The sequence below is a fragment of the Xiphophorus hellerii genome, chromosome 12, assembly GCF_003331165.1.
Source record: "Xiphophorus hellerii strain 12219 chromosome 12, Xiphophorus_hellerii-4.1, whole genome shotgun sequence".
NCBI lineage: Eukaryota > Metazoa > Chordata > Actinopteri > Cyprinodontiformes > Poeciliidae > Xiphophorus > Xiphophorus hellerii.
In genome coordinates, this window is record NC_045683.1 from 9,830,363 (window position 1) to 9,852,350 (window position 21,988).

Here is a 21,988-nt window from a genome sequence, read left to right on the forward strand (position 1 = left end):
TTGAAATTGTTTCCCTCCAACTGGATTCCCACTGCAAAGTTTTGATTCAGAGACATTTTGGTGTTTGGAAGTAACAACGCAGTCACTGGCATAAAGTTAAGTCAAGATATTTAAAAAGAGCTGATTTAAACTTCTGTAAAACTAAATAAATATACTAATTGTTTTCTACTAAATTTGATGTTACTGTTTTGTAGGCTGTCGTGTATGTTCACACATTGAAAAACATTCTATGTGGAAATAATTCAAGGCTCCCTGAGAAATGAAAAAGTGTCATATATTTCTTCATTTTCCTGTTGTTTCATTTAATTGCTCCTCATTCCCCTCATTCTGTTGCCGCCCTGGGCATCTGCCCATGTTAGTGAAGTTAATCAGACCAGAGGAGACGCCACAAGTTTTGCTTTCAGTTTCAATTATCCTGGATCCTCATTTGAGCAAAGTGTTTTCATAAAAGAATATGTAATGTTAATTTTCGTGATTTTTTTGGTGATTTTTATCTTATTTGAGTGTTTCTCCATGTCCAAAAAAAATAATCAGTGGTAGGCTGCTTTCTGTGGTGATTAGATTGTGTATGGTAGAGCGTAAGATGCGTTATGAGGTGATGCATTTTTTTCCCTTTGGCATCATATCATCTGACGGCATGGAAACAAAAGCCAGATGGATAATAGCATGGCAGGGTTATAAACAGCCCACATCAGTGGCATCCGCTCTAAATGTATCCGTTTTAAGCTGCTCTTTTCAGAAGTGCTGAAACTTCTGATAAAAATGCTAAGATAGGCAGAGATTATTTATATGAATATATACATAAATTTAAATATTTTATAAGATTAGGTACATTTGAGATAATTGGATAGTCTGAGGCAGATTTGGGGTGTTAAACTGATGTTACTGTTCAATTTATTTACAGTAGGACTATTAATATTAGAGTTTCCAATAAACATGATTTTGGACTGCAAGAAGAAACCGGAGCACCCATAGAAAACACACATTAACCAGGACAGCATGCAAACTTAAAAACACAGAACCTGTTTAAATACTTTTTTATATTTAAAGTAATTTGCAGATCAACCAGAGTCAGAAATTAAAGAAAGAAAGCAACAGCTAGTTATTCTTTTTACGGTCTTTCTTCAAAGGCTTTTTAATCTTCAATCTATTTACTTAAAAAGAAACAACATCTGTACCACAAACAGCGTTTCCATTTCCTCAAACTTTATCAGCTTGTACTTCTTCAGAAAGGACAGACGTTTACTGCAGTCAGGGTCAGAAAGTTCAAGAAAGTCTTGGTCTTGTAAAAACCCTTGGTGGACACGGAGCATGTACGTGTAGAAAACACCTGGTGGCACTCATGAGTTCTTCACATGTTACTCAGGTGTCACCTCAACTTCAAAAGGCCATGTGGCAGCACCATAAATCCGTCTTAATTAAGCAACATCTCATCACTGCATACTTTTCTGAAGGTTCTGCAGTAAAAAGAAGCCCCGCCCCGTCCTGACACATTACTGGGTTTTAATGTGTTCAAGGTGCGAAGGCCTTGCCAGATGGATGCGATGCTGCTAGCGTTAAGTCTTTTGTTACATGGTGACAGATGGTTAATCAGCCTTTCCTTCTGATTGTCCATAAAGACAAAAGCGGGACCTCCTTGCAGCGCTGCGTCCTGGTGGTTAAATGTTCAGATGCAGAATCTCTGACAGCTCCGTAACAAAGACGCACCTTAAAATAACCTGAAACAGGTGGGAGCTGTGACATTTTGATAATAAGACTCATTACCTATCACGGCAGGTAATGTCAGCCACATTAACAATGTATGATACAAAAAAAAGCAACAAAACACAGCGACTCATTCTTTAAAATATATATAATTAAAGTTGTGTGTGAAACTGGCAGCTCGAGAGTTTACACAGGGTTTATTATTACAGGAATTACCATTTATGATTCTCTTTACAATGGAGTGACATGCAGTTTGTCTTCCACTGCCTTTTTACTTAGAAAAACACTTTTTTTGTTTGACACATTAAAAACATTCACAGCTGCTGCACATCTCTGTAGTTAAGAAAAGGCACTGCGGCATAACAAGTTTTTCCTGGTTATTTGCTGTTGACAGATGAACTCCCAATGTGGAGATCAAAGCTACGTTGTCTTGGCAGACGCTTGAGGACTTCACCCTGAGAGTTTCACTTTGTCAGTCAGATTCAGTTAGGGCATATTGTTAATGCATGTCAGCTAAGAAGAGCCACACCAAAACAGAATGCCTTTCCAGTGTGGAGCGCTGCGGGGAAAACACATCATCAGACTGTCTCAAAAGCAAGTATTTCAGAACATCACAGCACAGAGACAGAGGCATGCAGCAGATTCGTGCTTGATATTATCCACAAAGGGTGGCTTTAACAGCGAGTTGTGTGAGTGTATTGGAAGATTTTCATATTCCTTTTTTTTGCATCTGCTGGAGAGAGATGTCACATGAAGATGTTTAGGAGGAGCTTCAGCAAAGTAAACCTGATCAGTTATGCATGACCTGCATTAAAAAAAAACAAAAAACAATCAGAGTCTTGACAATAAAAATGCCTGGTGGTGCATTTGATGGTTTGGACCTCAAACTTGTGGGGAGTAGAAAACGGAAATCCTTTGGTCTGCTTGTTTGGTCCTCACCAAAAACTGACTTCATTTATTTATTTTTTTTATGCGGTTTGCTTTGCCATTGTGCTTTTTTTTTTTTGCAATTGAACTACAGTCTTGTTCACTAAATTAAATACACATTCCTTCTTATTTGTCAGATTAAGGGTACCTTTTACAAATAACAACTGTGAAGCAGTTTTAATCATAATTTTCATTAAGCCCACCGTTCCGTTTTTCAAAAGCCTTTCTTATTGGTCTGATGTGATATTGTAATTTTAAATGTTGTGTTTTCTTTTGCTGTTAGCAGAAAAACATAATGATTAAGAGAAACAAACATCAGTTTGCAGCAACTTATGATCTTAAAAAGACACCTGTGTATAAGTCCTTTTTGAATCAGACTTCACTCCACCTGCTCCCTTGTTTCAAAATTGTGATAAATTTGTCCCAGTGCACCTCAGTGGAATGGTTACAATCTGTAGTTCTGCATTTAAAAAGAAAACCACCAATTCGATTTTTAACGCAATTTGATTATGTGTCACTTTTTTCCTCAAGCTTTCAGCTGATTGTATTTTTTCAGTGCAATTTGCATTGAAAAAATGCCAAGCAGAATGGCAAGAAGAATGCCAAGCAGTATAAATAAACATCTTTAATTGCGAACTGAATCAGCACAGAAACAAAGTGTTTGCCCAGTGGAGCTATAATAGGAGCAGTTCTGCATCTGGGTCTAGTTTAACCTGTTTCAATGGACCCCTATGTGCTTCTGGCTACATATGACTATCCCCTCGATTTACTCTCAGTGTAACCCGGGTGGCATGACACCCACTGACAGGAAACCCAGCTGGACAGAAAATTAACTTTTGGCAGGCGGTGCAGGTGCCACAATAAGTGGCGATGATCTACAAACCACGCAACATCAAACGTCAGCAAAATAGTAGACAAAACGAAGGCAGAGACAAAACAAAAGCCAGACGAAATGAAAACAAAGATTATTGTTGCCTTTTCCTTTGGCATCCAAAAGGATTTTCTTTTTTCCGGCTCTACTTGCCAGCCGCTGACAGGGAACATTGACACTGAAAGATCATCAAGTTCTTTCGTTTGGCAGCCAAAGCTGTTAAATTAAGCAGATTGAGAACAAGAAGCGCCAGAAGGTGGGGCACCACGTGGCGATTGTGGTTTCACAAAAGAAGAGACAAAGCAGTCGTGTCTGAAAGCCCCCTGCAGGGAGAAACCATCTCTGCTGGGTGAGATTGTGGATGCAGCGCTCACAGCAAACGTCTGCTCATGTTCTTATTGAAAGAGCTCAGATAGAAAAGGTGTGGCATGTCAAACACCATTTGATATGGGCAAAGTTTCACTCATTAGAAAGTGTAGATATTTTGTAAGACAGAACCATGTTTAGGACAAACAAAACTATCCCATACGGCTGCATAATATATTGTAAATATATGATCATCATAATGTCATTGTGTGCAATATTCATATGACAAAGTACTTTTTGGGCAGCAATAATTGTTGGCTAATATATTCCAGTTGTTATGAACTTGCATTTTACATGCTAGTGGAACATTTAGCATGTTGGGCAGAGTCTCACAGCACACTGCAAAAACACAAAATCTTACCAAGTAATTTTGGTCTAGATTCTACTGCAAATATCTTACTTCTTAAAATAAGACAAAACTAGCTCATGAGTAACTTTTAAGCAAGAAATAGGAGCTTATTTTAAGTCAGTAATTCCTTGAAATTGATGAAAAAGTACTAGTTCCATTGGCACTTATGACAAGACATTTTCCATGTAATAAGTTAAATAATCTGCCAATAGAACTAGTACTTTTACCTTCACTCAGCTCCAATTTCATAAAAAGGAACTTAACTATGTTTATTTGCATATTTTAATGCATTTCTAATATTGTATAAAAACGGCTTAAGTGGTTAAATGAAAAATCCGTAGAATATGCCATATTTTTCAAAATCTGATTAATCAATTAATCATCAGAATAATAGATAGATTAATCCACTACTAGAATAATTGTCAGTTGCAGCCCTACTCTCGACCGTGAAAGATTTTCTAATACTGTCATAATGTCAATTAAGATAGAGGGCAGAACAAGCAAATATTTGGGGGTTGAAAAGATGCCTATAAATGTCAATAATCATTAGTGATCATCAACAAGAGTGATTGCCTCCAGAAAAGCAGGAATCTGTTGATCTAGAACAGCAGAAAAGCTGCATCTGAATGACTCACAAAACCTCAAGAAAAGTCACCTTTGATCAGCTGAAATGTTTGGCCGTTATGCACAGTCCCACTGTTTGGAAAAAACCAAACAGCACATTAGCAAAAACATATTTTGGACTTGTTTTGCAGCAACGGAACCTCAGCACCTCACAGTTATTGAGCTGATCAGGATCTTATTTGTTTAACAAAATATTCAAGATTAAAATGTGAGGCCATCTGTCAGACAGCTGAAACTCGGCCGAAGTTGGGTCAATGACTCCAATTGAAGAAGCAAACCTACAACAAAATACACTGCCTGGCCAAAAAAAAGTCGCCACCTGGATTTAACTAAGCAAATAGGTACAAGCCTCCTATTGGATAAGTACTGCATAGGCGATTATCTTTCAGCAGGCAACAAGTTATTTAACCCCAGCTGATGCAATGAGTAACTCCTCAGTTCTTAAACAACCCTGGCAAAAGACACATCCTGTGGTCGTGGAAAAGACGTTAGTCTGTTTAAGAAGGGTCAAATCATTGGCATGCATCAAGCAGAGAAAACATCTAAGGAGATTGCAGAAACTACTAGAATTGGGTTAAGAACTGTCCAACGCATCATTAAAAACTGGAAGGATGGTGGGGAACCATCGTCTTCCAGGAAGAAATGTGGTCGGAAAAAAATCCTGAATGATCGTGATCGGCGATTACTTAAACGTCTGGTCAAATCAAATCGAAGAAAAACAACAGCAGAACTCAGGAGTATGTTTAATTGTGAACGCAAAAGCATTTCCACACGCACAATGCGAAGGGAACTCAAGGGGTTGGGATTGAACAGCTGTGTAGCCGTAAGAAAACCTCTAATCAGTAAGGCTAACCAGAAAAAAAGGCTTCAGTTTGCCAGGGAGCATAAAGATTGGACTCTGGAGGAATGGAAGAGGGTCATGTGGTCTGATGAGTCCAGATTTACCCTGTTCCAGAGTGATGGGCGCATCAGGTGAAGTGATTCACCCATCATGCCTAGTGCCTACTGTACAAGCCTGTGGGGGCAGTGCTATGATCTGGGGTTGCTGCAGTTGGTCAGGTCTAGGTTCAGCAACATTGTGTGCCCAAAGAATGAGGTCAGCTGACTACCTGAATATACTGAATGACCAGGTTATTCCATCAATGGATTTTGTCTTCCCAAATGGAACGGGCATATTCCAAGATGACAATGCCAGGATTCATTGGGCTCACATTGTGAAAGAGTGGTTCAGGGAGCATGAGACATCTTTTTCACACATGGATTGGCCACCACAGAGTCCAGACCTTAACCCCATTGAGAATCTTTCGGATGTGCTGGAGAAGGCTTTGCGCAATGGTCAGACTCTCCCATCATCAATACAAGATCTTGGTGAAAGATTAATGCAACACTGGATGGAAATAAATCTTGTGACACTGCAGAAGCTTATTGAAACAATGCCACAGCGAATGCGGGCTGTAATCAAAGCTAAAGGCGGTCCAACAAAATATTAGAGAGTGTGACCATTTTTTGGTGGCGACTTTTTTTTTGGCCAGGCAGTGTATTTATATGAGAAAAGATAGGCTTTGCAATGGCCTACTCAAAGTTCTCAACCTTTTTGGAAGGCAGCTCAGCAGAAACAAAAGCCTCAATGAAGTGAAGGAATGCCATGAGGAAGAACAACTAAACCATTTCCAAAATTGTGTGAAAAACTACTTCTATTTCTTTAGACCTAATCCAACATTTCTATTTTTCACTTTTGTTATCCAGCTCAGCCAGTCAGCTATGGATTAATGGAAGCTCTACCGTGCCAAAAAACTGGGCCTGTTGGTGCAACAGATTGTGTTGCAAGATTCTGTGTCAGTTGAGTGCCATATTTTCTGAACTATGCCCTTCATTATGTCCCGGAGGCATCTTGTTGTGAGCATGAAACCAGTTTAGCCTGAAATCAATGTCAATGCCACATAAAATTTAATTTAATTACATCTTGTTTCATGTGCTAATTTGCTAGTAAACATGAATGAGAAAACTGTTGTTCTTATTCAAAAATATTAGTTTTGACCTCATAAATGCACTGTTTTGGGTAATATTACAGTCATATTTTCAGCAATAAAAGCAGGAGTAAAGATATTATTAAGAATAAACTTTTTAAATCAGCTTTCTGGCATTTTTAATTGATTTTTTTTTCTGTAATGCGAGATCCCAGTCTAATTTCTGACCAGAAAGTAAAGTTATCAGTAAAATTAAAATAATTTTACATCTAAAGCGGCTAGAACTATGACTTACTTTGGCTCCAAGTTGTAGTCAATGTCTCTCACATGTTTATATATGGTTGTTGTAGGACAAATAAAAAAAGAAATAAGAGCTAAAATGCTTAGCCTAAGTGCTAACTGTGGAGATTTACATCCAAGACAAATAAATTAATCTGTGAACCAGCTCAATAGATCTGTTGCTTTGTGAATTTGAAACCCAGGTTTGCTCTTTCAACTTTGACCTTAACGGACACTTAAAAGGTTTACTATCTAGCACACTGAACAAAATACACAGTCTTGTGAAAAAAAGCCACCCACATTCCAGTAGAAAACACATGTACACATAATGACTCAAAACGTACCCTGGGCAAATTCACCCTTCAGTCACAAAGAGGCCATTTAGCCAACAGGCAGCGCTGGATGGCCCTAATGGGCCTGAGCCATTCAAACAGCAAACCTTAGTCACGTATGCAGCTCAGACATGATAATAGTGGGATAGCTGGAGGGACTGAGAGACGTTTTAAGGCCCACTGGTACCAGAAGAGTCTAGTCTTGGTGTTTTCAAATTATCACCGCTGTTCATCAGTCTACTTCAAGCTCATACATGACAAACCCAGAATTGTTTCTATGCTCCTGCTTACTTTAGTTGAAATGTATGAATGACTAAACAGGCCCCAGGTAATTTTTGTTTAAATCCATGATTAAGTGATGACACTTTTATGTTGAAAGACATTATTTCGATAAAATAAAAATTTAATACCAAATATCACCTTCATTGTCAGCTAATTATTTTCAAAATGTTTTTCTGTCATATTTATTTGTGTAATTTGTCTTATTTTGTGGTTGTGGTTTGCTTTGTGATCTACGATCCTGTTTCTTGTTTTTATTCTTAAAGCTGCAGCATGTTAACTTATATTTTAAAAAAACATTTTTTCACATATGTTAAAACAGTAACTATGTGGTGACCGTATGGTAGGCTATGAGGCAGATAATCTGTGATTAAATAAAACTGACTAAATGCAAAACTGGGCACTTTGTAACAATAATCTCAGAAGCTACATGCTGTGAAAAAAACAGCACAAACTGCCACCATAACTCAAGAACCGCATGTAAAATATTGAATGTATAACTTAACGGGAAAATTATATATAGACGTGAAAAAGATAAAAACAAAGAGAAGGGAAATGTAAACCAAGGAATACATTCCAAAAAGAAGCTTTTTGCATGAAAATAAAGAAAGGATGAATATTTATTTTAGATGAATTGAAGAATTATGCTTTGTTTTTGTTTAACAAATCATATTAACTGAAAAGAATACAACAACACTGATCTGATTTAACTGGTTTAGGACTTTTATGTCTACATACGCTACCTTGAGAAAGTATTTGCCTCCTTGTTGGTTTCTACATTATTGTCACACTCGAAGGTTCAGATCTGCTCATATTTTTTGGTATCAGGCACAGAATAACCTTTCAAATCAGTTTTTGAATGATAATTTCATTACAGAATAACTGGTTGTGACAGACTAGAGGACCATGAACTGCCTTTAAGCATCTTTTAAGTTTTATATGGAGGGATTTTTACTCATTCTTCTTTGAAGATCTGAATGAAATATACAGTATAACTCTTATAGGTTGTAAATTTGCCCTTACTGTTCAGACTCTTGTTCTTCTTCTATTTTTTTTGTTTGTTTTTCTTGTAATTTGCTGATTGTCCACCTGAATTTCCCCACAGTTGGAAGGTAATTAATATTTCTTTTCTACTTCTTCTAACTGCTATAAAGCATAAATCAGACCTTAATATAATTTGTAAAAATGAAGCTAACATGGAGTAAAGGGGTATTACGTTGGTTTGGCTTGAATTTTTTTTCCCCTAAACAAATGACATTATTTAAAAACAACTTTTTGAAATTTACCAGATCATATTTGTTTTTGTTTTTTTCTTGATCAGAAACATTAAAGTGTGACTAAATAGAAAGCAAAAAAAACCCCAATATTTTTTCATTGCACTTCACTAGAAAATTTATATTAATTGTAACAAAGCCTTAAATAAAAAGCTTAACCAAATGCAAACACCTGCAGTATATCACTGAAACCTGCCATGCAAGAATTGTGATCTTTGACCTGAAAAGCACAATAGGAGTATCCATCCAAGACTTCTATTTCAACAGGAGCGATTAAAAAGGTGAAAGGAAAGAAAGTGCAGGTATTAAAGACAGCTTGCTCTGTGTGTGTTTGTGCCAAAAGGGCTAAGTCTCTTGGAGCCACAAAATCTCCGAGTACTAGCAGTCCATCACACATATTAATCTGAGATTTACTGGACGGAGAAAGTCTCACACCCACATAATGCGAACTAAACACACAACTGCATCCACAAACTGGCAGGAAACAAGAAGCATGTCAAAACAAGCTACGAAGCCAAAGGCAAAATCTATCAGTGTTGACAAACACGTCTCCATGCGGATTCTGGGTCGGGTTATTACAATCCTGTGTTCTTAAAGGAAATGGACTTTTTAATTCTTGAAGATGTTCTGTCCATCCATAGCATTCAGAAACCAACATAAAAAAGACGTCCAGTTTCTGCTCAACCATTTGGGATGCATACAAACACAAGCTGGAACTGACAGTTGCATTAAATTAAAAGCAAGCCCAGACAAGGCAGCAGGAGGGGCAATGGGAGGCAATTAGAGACATTTTTTCGATGATAACAGCTCCGTACAACCACTGCAGACCACGAAGCTATGCATGGCAGGTAGGAAGATGAACGCAGTGATAAAAACGGCCGGTCTGCATGCCCACTGTACGTCCCTGAGGGCAGACAATAGAGAGAGGAGTGGCAGCTTCTTACTCTGGCACGAAGGGATGTCACAATATTTCCAGTACGAAACTTCTTCGTGATCGGCGATGTAGCACCAAGGCTGGACATCCCCATCAGGATTCCTGCAGCCACAAAGACGGAAAGAAAAGAAGCACAAATAAGCTGGTATACAAATAATTATTTTTCATAAAATGAGTATAAAAATAATACAGAGAATGAAAAGGTAATAAACTGAAGTTCTTCACTTTGAAAAATGTTAACAGTAAGTTTCCACCAAAGGTGAGGCATCAGCCAAGAATTTATGATGCAGATTAACTGCTAATAAAAAAGGTCATTATTTGCTCACAAGTATAAAATTATATAGCTATGCAACATTAAGTCTGTGCAGATGCTTGCTGTGATGTAGAAGTTTCTAGTTTTTTTATACACAAAGGTCAACTTGGAGCTGTTTAGAACAATCAGAACCCTGAAAACATTTTCTAAATGTCTCTTCAGCTTTCAGTTTCCATCCACCAACTATTCTATTAGGGTTTTATGTGACAGAGCAAAACACATTAGAGCATAATTATAAACGGAAAGCAGAAGGACTCATGGTTTCCAAAACAGCTTACAAATGAAACTCTTAAAGGTTAGAAACAACAACCACTTTTAAAGCTTTCCACCCATTTTCATTTGGATTTAGGGTTGGTATTTGACTGAGCCGTTCTAACACATAAACGCTTTTATCAATTTGATTATGTTTTGGGTTTCTCCACACTCTTCATCAACTCTTTTCGTCTAAAAAGTACTTATTTAAAATGACCTGTGTGCCTCTTTCCACCTTTACAAGATTTGATTGGTGCACAAATAATTTCTCTCCCTGAGTTGCTCCGCCAGAGTTACCAGTGGTATTTTTTTGTTTTTGCTGCTTCCATGATTCTTACGTCCTTTGCACTGGTGATTGTTTTTTGCAATGTTTTTAGTAGTGCTGTCACTCGATTATAATGATTTTATCAGATTAATCACACTCTAGCTCTGTGATTAACTTTGTAAGGTAGAATTGTAAAAATGCATGTTGTCCTAAAAATGCTAAAGAAAAACTTACTGTCTCAAAAAAAGCATCTCAGTTTTCCAGGCTTTTACATTCAGGACAGTTTAAATGGAATTACGTTATTATCTTCAAACGTAATTTTGAAATGTTAACTATAAACTAGTTGTGTAATAATTCATCATTGAAATAAGAAGGCTCATACGATCTTGGTTTTTGTCCAAACATGTTTTTAAAAGTGAAATTTGCCACTGAGGTCACCAGTCTGACTATCCTCTCTCATCGTTTCATTCGGCATTGCGACTCTGCTGTGCTGACTGCAGTACAAGACAACACTGCTGTGAACTGTGTAACCCTCTGAAGAAGAGACTCTTTAGGTCAAAATAAGTCATACAATTAACCTTTGTTATATAATATCAATGCATTAAACATTTTCAGTTAATGGCTCGCGTTAACATTGACAGCCTTAGGTTTTAGTTGTGCCGTGCTCTCTCCATTTTCAGCTGGAAAACTGTCAACAGTTCCTTTGTCTCCATGAAGCTGTATGTTCACAAAGGTTCTCCAGAAAACATGTAATACCTTAGTGGAGCCGCTGTATTTTTACTGAGATGAAATGAAATGTGGTAGAGCATTAACTAATTAGAAATAAGTCTGGAAAATAATTAGGGTAAAAGAAAGATAAAACAGAGGAGGGGGAATAGGTTATCACATGGATGTACTGTTGCAAAACTAACTTTATAAAGACAAAAAACTCCATTAGAGCTGAATACTCAACTGTGTTTCCAAGGGTGATTATTTCCCATGTCAATCACTATGGGTTGCATGTATTGGGACTTGTCTGCTCAGCTTCTTTCCTTAAACTCTAAAGGCTCAGCCATGCCAGTCAAGTCCAGACTAAACAGTCTTCTGGAGGTCAGAGGGAAGGCTCTTTGTTCTGGGCCAGACAGGCAGAGACCCAAAAAAAGAGAGATAGGGGTGATGGGGCCAAGCTTTTGTCCGTGTCTGCAGCCTCTTTTGAAACTCATCAAGACACTTTTAACCCATCATAATAACCCAGAAAGGCCCCTTGGTGCTTTTCCTTTTCAGTTTTCTTATAAAAGCCATGAGGAGTGGGATGGGACGGGAGGCTCAACATCTCCAGGGTAAACCAGTTCTGTAAACCAGGCCCCTCGTGGCAACGTCAGAATGTTGGGAAATGAAGTAAAGGCAGCCGTGTTGTGAACTGGAAGCTCATCATAATGCCGTTTCAGCTCTTAAACCTCCTTTTTGGGATTAACTGCAGACTGTAAAAGTACACTGCTTGCTTAAAAACAGCCTTCTAAAGTGACTTTTTTTTAGCCCTGACTGAACGCCACAAACCTTTTCTCTCGTGACACAGCTCATTGTAGCATTTTGAAAAAGCCCTGAAACGCTGCGCTATCCTGTTTCACTTTTTTTCTGTGCAAAGTTGTGAAGGGCGTTTCCATTTCTTTTCTTTTCCAATAAAAAACACTATCCGGAGTATCTTCTCCTTTTTATGCTCTGAATGAACAACACTGAAGTTGTTTTGCAAGACATTTTGCTTTCAGAATCCAATCATCGCTGCTCCCCTTGAAGCCTCTCCACAGTAGCTCATCCCCCAACGTTTTCTTCTTTAAAGTTCACAAGCTTGATTTTCATCGTATCATGTGCCTGGATCTATTTGTTGCCTCAGTAGATGGGAGGAAGAGACCTGTTTGTTTGGCTCCAGGCTGCTCTTTAAACAGCAGAAACTGGGCCAAACAATAATAAAAAGTCGCTGTATTACAAACCTGTGCTTTATATGGCTCGCCTCCTCTCTCTTTAACACCTGTCAACACAGTATAATCATTTTTGAATTATGAATCCAAAGAATGCATAAAAGCCAATTACGAAGTTTAATGTGGTTTCTTAATCACCCAGAAGGAGGCAGACATAAATTAAGCATTTGAATCTGAAAAAGAAAACTCCTCAGCAGACCACCCACTTCATGTGTGATTCACCAGCTTCTTTGATATATGATTAATTTAGCGGGTTCTTCAACCCGGAGCCTTTTTCTAGATCCATCACACAATCATACAGCCGAAAGAGGCGTGGGTGGATTTGTCATTTCAAGGTATGGTAAAGTTTGAAAAAGTTACAGTTTAATCACTGCTTAAGTATTGTTTTTTTTTTCTATTTTTTACATTTTGCTCCCACATTTCAAAGTCCTTCTAGTGAAATGAGAGAGCTGGGCCGATCTGAGAGTTTTCCTCCTGTATGCAGCATGGATTAATGCAGTGGTGCTCTTTCCCTGCCTGCTGCTGCACACTGCCAGTCAGCTGAGAAGTTTCTGCTAGGAAATGTTTTCCCCCCATTTGCTTTATTTCTGTGCAGGATTTATGAGCTACATTGCACTAAACACACGAAGAAGCAAAACAGCCCACCAAATCCAGCCCACAACATTTTCCTTGCTTAGCTTTTTCTTTTTCCTTTTGGACTTTCCCTCTCTCTTAGCAAATGGGACTAACTTTGGCTAGCAAGAGTGTTTTGGGATAACTTTTAGCTTTTAATGATTTGCTTTTTATTGAAGTCTCATAAATGCCTTTTTAACCACAAAAACCATGTTTCCGTTTTTCTTTTCTTTGTCACTGAACCTCAATCAAATAGTTTTTGTTTGTTTATTGTTTGATTTCTGCTTTCAATTTTATTATTTCCCTGAGGTTGGGATTTAAAAAATACTAATGCTTTCCATCAGAGGAATATGTTTTTTTATGTAAATCAACCAATTTCATTATGGGTAAAAAACCTTTTTTGTTCTTTCTTTAAATTAATTACTAACAGTGAAAATTCATTCACAAACTCAGAATATTATGGCAGATCTGATATTTATGTTGTAATATTAAAAAGGGACCCATGGTGGGGCTTTATGATCCAAATGTCTCACCAAATTTTCCCCTCGACTGATGTCTACCACAGTTCACTGTTCCACTCTCAGTGCAACAGTCTCAACCACATATACAGTATTATACAATTCTTAAAATTCCCACTTGAGGCTAATAAAATTTTATCTTGTATTATCTTATCTTATAATAAGATATGTTTAGATGTTCATTGCAAAGGTAATTTATTTGTAGTCCCTTGAACAAATTCAGCATGAGTCGACAAAATTATTTTTAAAACCTTATTAGATTATTTACAAGAATGCAGAGAAATGGGTAAAACTTTATTTGACAGGTTGTGAATAAGACTGTCATGACACCGTCATAAACATGACATAACACCTGCCACGAACATGAGTAAGTCTTCATGAATATTTATGACTGTTGTCATAAAGTGTCATTCGGTAAATCATGACACTTTTAAAACAAAATTGACATTATTCAAAATGTCTTTGTTATGACAACTTGGCATTAAACAAGAAATCATGATCCGACATAAATTTGTTCTAAAAGTATTACTGATTACACTTTAAAAATGATGTAGCTTTATGTCATTAAAGCTAAAGTTTACCGAGAAATGTAACCAAAAACATCAGACATCCCTAACAGACAGGATCAGTTCACTGATGTTTTTTTTGTTTGTTTTTTTGCAACGAATGATGTTACTTTCCCCCCTTTGCAGCAGTATTACCATGTTTATTCGCGTTCCTTTTTTCCCCCAAACAATTTGCATCACACCAACAGTTTCCCTTTTGAAGACAGCTCTGACTGTTGTTTACATGAATACATGTAAATGTGTTTGGAGTTTTCATTAAATGTATCCACAACTTATTTGAATGTGGGAAAACTCGACCTTGTTTGCTTGGGAAAACCATTTTCAGAGTAGATCTACTTTTAATGTCCAATTTTAGAATAAGAAAGCACATGCAAACTCATATTTTCAAACATTTAGCCCTTGCTAACAGCTTTGTGCATCTGCCACATTGTGTATTATTTGTGTGTTTGTTTGCATGAGGCTTAAGAAAAGTTAAAATGCCAACAATGTCTGATTAGGAGATAAAAGCAAACTTAGATTGATGGATATTTTTCCATTTTCCCCTGCAGCAAAGAGAAAAGATGTTATCCTAGAAGAAATTGATAAATGTTATTCCCACTGTGTGAGTTTGTGCCTGTGTGAGGGATTTTTGGGGGAGTAACATTCCCTTTGCTGCATGTCAGTAAAGGGCTTCTTTGGCTCAGATCAGCAGAACTTGTTGAAACACTCCCATACCTGGAGGAAGAGCACTGAATATGTTTGGACTCTTAATTGGCACAATTACGATGATTGAGTCATTTTGCTCAGAGTGAGCCACACATTTCGGTACACAGCCAATTATAGCCACAGTGCCTCATAGGCTCTCCCTAGCCGCACACTTGAAAGCAGGAGCGGTGTCCATCAGAGCACAGCCGGAAAAACAGCTGTTCTTAGCTGGCGCTGCTCACATGTTTTCCTTCACTCAAAAATTTATGAACAGTTTTAAAAAACGCCTGGCGCCGTGAAGCTAGATATAAAAATCCAGAAAAATCTTTAACATTGTGCTATTTGTGGAAAGACCGGTCATAACATGCAATAAAATGTTCACAAAACAAACATTTAGTGAAATTCTAGGTTGACTTTTGTTTAGTTTTACCAGCAGACATGGAAAAAGGAGATGAAAGCTCTACCTCCTTCATTTTGCAGGGTTGGTGGGAGGAGAAATGCTGATTGCAAAGTAGTGATGAGAGGCTTGTCTGGGTAGGGATTTGAGGTCAAAAGCAGATCAGAGTCTGGTAATTTACTGCATGAGAGAAGACTCTTTAATTGACTTGGATGATTTAGCATGCAAACTGCTCTCTGATGCTGTGAATGTGGAGGAAACGTATAGCTGGGGAGGGCTTCCTGCCGCCTGCTGGTGTATTTCTGCATTATGATGACATGCTAAACTCAACATCATGTTAGAATGCTACGAGTTACTGTTCTTGATTAATCAAACATCAGATCCTATTACAGAAAACAAATGTGACTATTCTGCGATGTATTAAGACAGCATACACAGACAGATGTTCAGGGTAGATAGAACCAGCAATCATGATTCCTTTAAGTGCAACTCTCTGGAAATATCCAACTGTACTCACAGTCTAGAGCTTTTGTGTTTGTTACCCAGACCTAGTCATTGACAAACTCCACTTGGGGACTGTGCTTGGTTCTCTTTACAGTAGGAAATACAGTGAAAGGTGCAGTAACGTCGCCACGCCTTAGTAGATGCCAAGGAGGTGAATATGAATGACTTTGCAGGCATGCCTGCTTGGTGTTACTGCTTCAGAAATTGAAACCACCTCCTGATCCACTCTGCTGTGCAGTTCACCGGCAGAGCGCAACCATTTCTGATATCCAAGTCAAAGTCGCTCATCTCCTTGAGTTTGTCGAAAAGTAGGTGATCCTGTGTCACCAAATCATAATATCAACATGAACCAAGATCCCTCACATTAGACAATTTCTAAATGCGACAAATGTTTTTTTCCTCTTCACGACGTATCTTTGAACTGAATGTGACTTATACTCTGGAGCAACTTTTAATTTGGAAAATACGGTACTCCTAGTATAGTGCTTCTGTGTTTCTCTGTGTCTCTTTGCTGTAATGTTAGCAACATGTCAGTCATGGCGTATGGCTGCTCATTTGTTAAGAAGCACCAAGTTCTTCTCTATCTTTTCTACATCAGTTCCAGAGCAAATTGTTGTTGTAATTGTTGTGTGCAGATGTACTGCTGAAATGTTTGCTACCTGGTGGGTGTGTCCTCAGTGGCAGCCATCTTGTGTTCTAACTAAAGAATGCAGCTACTTTATAGGAAGTGAGCTGATAAGAGCAGGGGTTTGGTTCAAAATGCAAAGAATGTCAAAGCAACTTAAATAAATTGTGCATTGTACATGTTTGCTTAATATGAATATGAAAATAGTTGATCTCTGAACACTGAAATTATGGTAGCCTTTTCTTGTCTGCTGATAGTTTCTGCAACTGTTTCATTATTGTGTGCTGGCGCCGAGTCAATTTTGTAATAGCTGACTGCAGCTTTTTGCAAGGCTGTCCACAGGGATTTAGGTAAGGACTGATTGTTGGCCAGTTATCCATCTTCCATTTTCCTTTGTACTTCTGGAATCAGTTTGCTGCCCAGCTGAAGATGCAATATTCTTGCTTACAGTCTAGTTTCAAGAAAAAACATAAAAATAAAAGGTCTACCTTTAGATTTCCTTGGTCAGCTTATCCTTGATTTAATTAATTTCAAAATATAGCAAAGTCAGCAACAAAGCAACTTTAACATGCAGGACTATAATTAAGATTAAATTGGGACCAAATAAATTGGCTTAATTTGAAATAAACAGAAGTTGATGTGATGCTGTGTCTCACTTTGCCTTATTTTTCAAATTATTTTGCTCCAATGAAAGGAGTGGGAGTTGAATAGAATAAATGTGATTTAATCTAAGGTACATTTATTTCATCGTATTTTCCAAAAAGCAGCCTGATGTAACTATAATACTAAATTTAATAATGTAGATAAACTAAACTGGAATGATTTGTTGATTGGGATCACAAAAACTCATCATGTACACAAATAATACACCTCCAAATTTTGTTTCAAATTGATTCCTATGTCTAAAGTTTGTGGTATTAATAAGCCTAGTATAACTCTGACTTTCCTAAATGTTGCATGATGTTGTTTTAACACAGGTATTGTAGTTTAATGTATAATTTAATTTAGTCATAATTATTTATGTGTAATTTTGCTCATTTCAGGCAAAATAAAGAAAGTCAATTATTAAAGATAATATTCTTTTCAGGTTAAAAAAATTGCTTAAGCTTTTGTCAAACTTATGTGTCAATTTTACTGCTGAATCTAAAACATCTATGTAGTTAAAGCAATGCTGTTATGTGTGTATTGTTTATTTTTTTTAAAGTTTAATTCTCTATGCAATGTTTATGAGTTCCCTCAAGTGATCAAACAATTGTTAGCTAAATTAATGACAAAATAGGCTGGACTGTTCTGTAGCTGGAGTCATTCCAAGCATTTGGCAATCTGAGGTGAGTTAACCTTCATCTGAAGAGCATAGCATGAGATTTAGTTATGCTATTATGAAACCGTTTCAATGATGCTGGAGCATTATTCACTTAATCATATGCCAGTGATGACAATGCAGGGCAGATGCATAATGCGTGGGATTTTATGTGTAGTTTTATAATTCAGAGAAACACTTTAAATGTGATTTTGTCACCATGGTAACCTACAGCACATTGTACAGAGATGATATAGTCAAATCATAACAGAAAGCAGTACATAAAGGCAGCTATGTATAATATTGAATGTTATGGAAAAGTTAATTTATTCCAGTAAGTCAATTCACTAAGTGAACACATTACATAGATTTATTACACAGAGACTGATGCTTTAAAGTCTTTTCTTCTGTTAATTATAATGATGTTCTGATTTCTTCGCAGCTAATGAAAACACATTTAAGATTAGAATATTACATCAATAAAGAAAGTCAATTATTAAATTATTTTCTTACTGTTCTGTTTTCAGAACAGTAAGAAAATATTTTTAACACAGAAATCTGAGTTTCATAAAAAGTAACACCTTGACAGTTATTTTCAAAGAGTACTCATTTTACAAATATGGTCATAAAATCAGTGAACATCACATTTGCAGCCGCCTGACCTCAGGCATGAGCCCTGCATCATGGAGACTCACTTACAATCAACTTGGGGAACACTATTCACTCTGGCATTTCCATTATCTAATCCATGTAAGGGAAAAGCATTAGAAGCCACGGTGAGCACTCATAAATTCTGCAGAACACACACCTGCATATAAATAGCAGTCAAATTGCAGACAAAGCTATTCAGCCTCTTTCTGAACTATCATGCGCTTCACACACTCCAACTAATGTACCGGGAGGAGAGTCCAATATCAGGCTACAGGGACACGAGAATGGGCTGAATGTTAAAAGGGACATAAATCATAACTTTGATTTGTGGGATACTTTTATGAAATGTGACGAAAAGGTCAAAGACGTGCTTTTAGAATAAAGAAACAGTACTTTATCATTCTCATGATTTAAAATGAGAACTTCTTTCAACTATATTAATTATTAGTAAATATGTATATTTATATGATACCTTTTAAATTCTTCCTCTGGGTTTCCATTTGTGTCTTTACAGGGAAATAATGCAACATTTCTAACCAGTTTTCCCTGTTTTTATTGGAGTATTGTTTTTACCATTTACCATTAGAATTCAGTGACTAATTTTTTGTGGAGATTTCCAGCCTCTGATATCAGAGCTGTGTTAAAGTTGAGACTCATAATGATTAAATATGCAGAGGGTGTTGATTATTTAAAATCCGATGATTTTTCTGGTTAACCAGAATCTAGCCAGGTGAAAACTCAAACGTCAGAGAGGAAAAAATTCTCCAAAGAGATGAAAACACTGATGGTCTGTTATTACAAATGCTTAATGCTTAGTTTTAATTTGAGAGGGTAATTAGTTTTTATGCAGGGCAAGGATGATTTGGATTGCTTTTTCCAGAAATTGGAAAAAGCTGTGAGCACTCAGATTTTTATATTTACGCTGCAAAAACACAAAATCGCACAAAGTATTTGCGTCTAGTTTCTAGTGCAAATATCTTTGTGCACATAGAATAAGATAAAACTATTTAGCAAGATAAAGGAGCTTGTCTTAAATCAACAATTCCATAATAAAGAAAGCACTAGTTGTATTGATAGATTAGTTCACTCGTAACACTTTTGAAGTATTATAAGTGAAATAATCTGCCAGTGAAAATAGTACTTGTTCAAAAACAGAAGTATTTGTGTATAATTTATGGTGCAAATATCTTAGTACACTTGTTTTATTTCAAGTGTACTAAGATATTTGCACCATAAATTATACACAAATACTTCTGTTTTTGCAGTGTTCGTGTGTTTCACATTTCGAAGATATACAGTATATAAATATGTTTTAAATGAATCCATAGGGGAGAGAACATTTTTCATGAACCAGAAGAACTTGAAAAAAAAAATCTGAATTGACTAAATGTTCTGTTGGCTAGACAAAAGATTCAAAACTACAATTGTTGCATCTATACAAATTGTTCCTGAACTATGCTACACATTATCTAAGCTTTCATCTTTTATTTTTCAACTAGCCTCAGAGCAAGGGAAGCTAAAACTACCCCTCCATCGTGGTTCCCTCTACTACCTGTCTCCTATTGTTTTTGGATTCCCTTCTATCGTGGAGCTCAAGAACAACCTAAACCTCAGGTCAGGAAGAGACACAAATCAGGAGGAAAGATGTGAAAGACTTTGAAGGTTGCAGGGGTTTTAAAGAAATATGAATTGATTTGAATTGCAGTCTGCGCCTTATGCAAATCAGGCCATTTGCAATCCAAATTGGATGACGAGGTACAAGACATGACTGCAAATGTTCACCTCACGGGCAAGCTTTCTCTGATCAAGCAAATCGAATACAACACATCTTCTGGTGAACTCTTTTTATCAAGCAGTGCATGTACGTGGGTGCAGGAATGGACAAACACTTGACCTTGTGCAGACATGCCACACATGCCAACCCTCATTTACTTACAATGACGTGTCTGCTTTGGTTGTGCAGGAAAAGTGTGAGACTACCTCCTGCTTCAGCCCCGTGGAAAGAAAAGTCATTGATTCTGGGGTGGAGTGGGCAAAAATGTGAGCTGTCGGTAAGCTGCCAAAGCTGCTGACTGTACGAGAGGCCAAGACAGCAGCCAAATCCAAACAATGGAAATGTACTTTCTGGACATAACAAGCTCCTAATGTGCAGGGAATGCTTACCTCCATACTCCGCCTAAATCCAACTCATAAATCTTCCACAATCCCATCCTGTCCAAGTGAAAACAAATTTGCCTTACTCCACTTCAAAGCACGGCTTCATTATACGTCTACAGCCAGAACTGTTCTGGAAGGTTTGTTCTGTTTCCACGAGCCTGGCAATCAGGACCAGGCCACTGTTCTGGACGTCTCCGTTATTTTCAGATGACTCACAAAACGCCGTGAACCCCTCCAACCCCCAGGAAAACGCACAACTTTGACATTTATGCTTGTAGTGCTGACAGCTGCTGTTGAAAGTGTGACCGATGAACTGAAATGGCTTTCTGGACACCCACAGCCACTGCAAACCATTCACATTGCGGTGATGGAGATTTGCTTACATGAACTCCGCCCTGTGTTTGAACGCTTGTTGCAGCAGAGCTAAACGCTGTCTTTAAAATATTCAGAAGCAGAATATCTGTGCAGGCCCTCTGGGAAGAAAAAACACTTTGAAAAATGAGACACAAAAAAAAAAACAGGCACTAAATTATTCAGAAAGTCAAGCACTTGGTAATCCAACAATCAGAGAATCTGGACATCTTGGAGGGCAGATTTGGAAATAATTTACAACTATCTTGAACAAAAGAAAAAAAAACAAGGAGATGATGAAATAAAAAGATAAAGGAGGAAATGCAGAAGGGAAGAGAAAAAAAAGTTGAAATAAAGATAAAGATGTGCAGAAGAAGCACACAAAGAGGATGTTTGTTCAAGCCAAAGAATAAGAAAAGGCAGCTAAATGGGTCTTTCTATAAAACGCAGGTTCTATCAGAACTGTCTCACTATTATCTCTTCAACATGAAATGACAGTGCACAACTTCTGAGAGGGACAAGTTAAATGTTTGAGCTAATATGTCGGCATTTTATGGTGCAACAGAAAACGTTTTGTTACCTTTGAAGGCAGGAAATCTACTCCTTTCCATCCTGTTTCCAATTTTGGGGTGTTTTGTTCCCTTTGCCAACTGCTGGCATCAGCCTTAAAATTTAATCTTAACTAACTGTGTCAGACATTCCTCTGATGGAGGCACGGCATGAATCTAAAGGGGATTATGAAGTGATTAATGAGATTTGAAATAATTTTTAAAAAAAGCATTCTTGCAACAAAAATATGTTTTTCATGTAGTGTTCATACTTCTTCAAATCTGTGGTTAATTTCCTGAGTAAATGTTTAACTTCTGGAGGCTTCCTAAAATGTTTGCACAACTCTGCATCAAGGAATCACCAAACACAAACACTGGCCTTCA

General features: G+C 37.3%; 1 protein-coding gene across 2 annotated transcripts in view; it reads right to left on the reverse strand.

Moving 5' to 3' along the window:
* The window catches only part of kremen1 (kringle containing transmembrane protein 1), a 78,032-nt gene that overhangs the window by 21,152 nt on the left and 34,892 nt on the right, over positions 1-21,988 (reverse strand). For both annotated transcript variants that reach the window (XM_032579469.1, XM_032579468.1), the window contains exon 3: positions 9,917-10,008. In XM_032579469.1, coding sequence (XP_032435360.1) covers positions 9,917-10,008 — 92 coding nt within the window. The remainder of the gene's footprint in view (positions 1-9,916; positions 10,009-21,988) is intronic.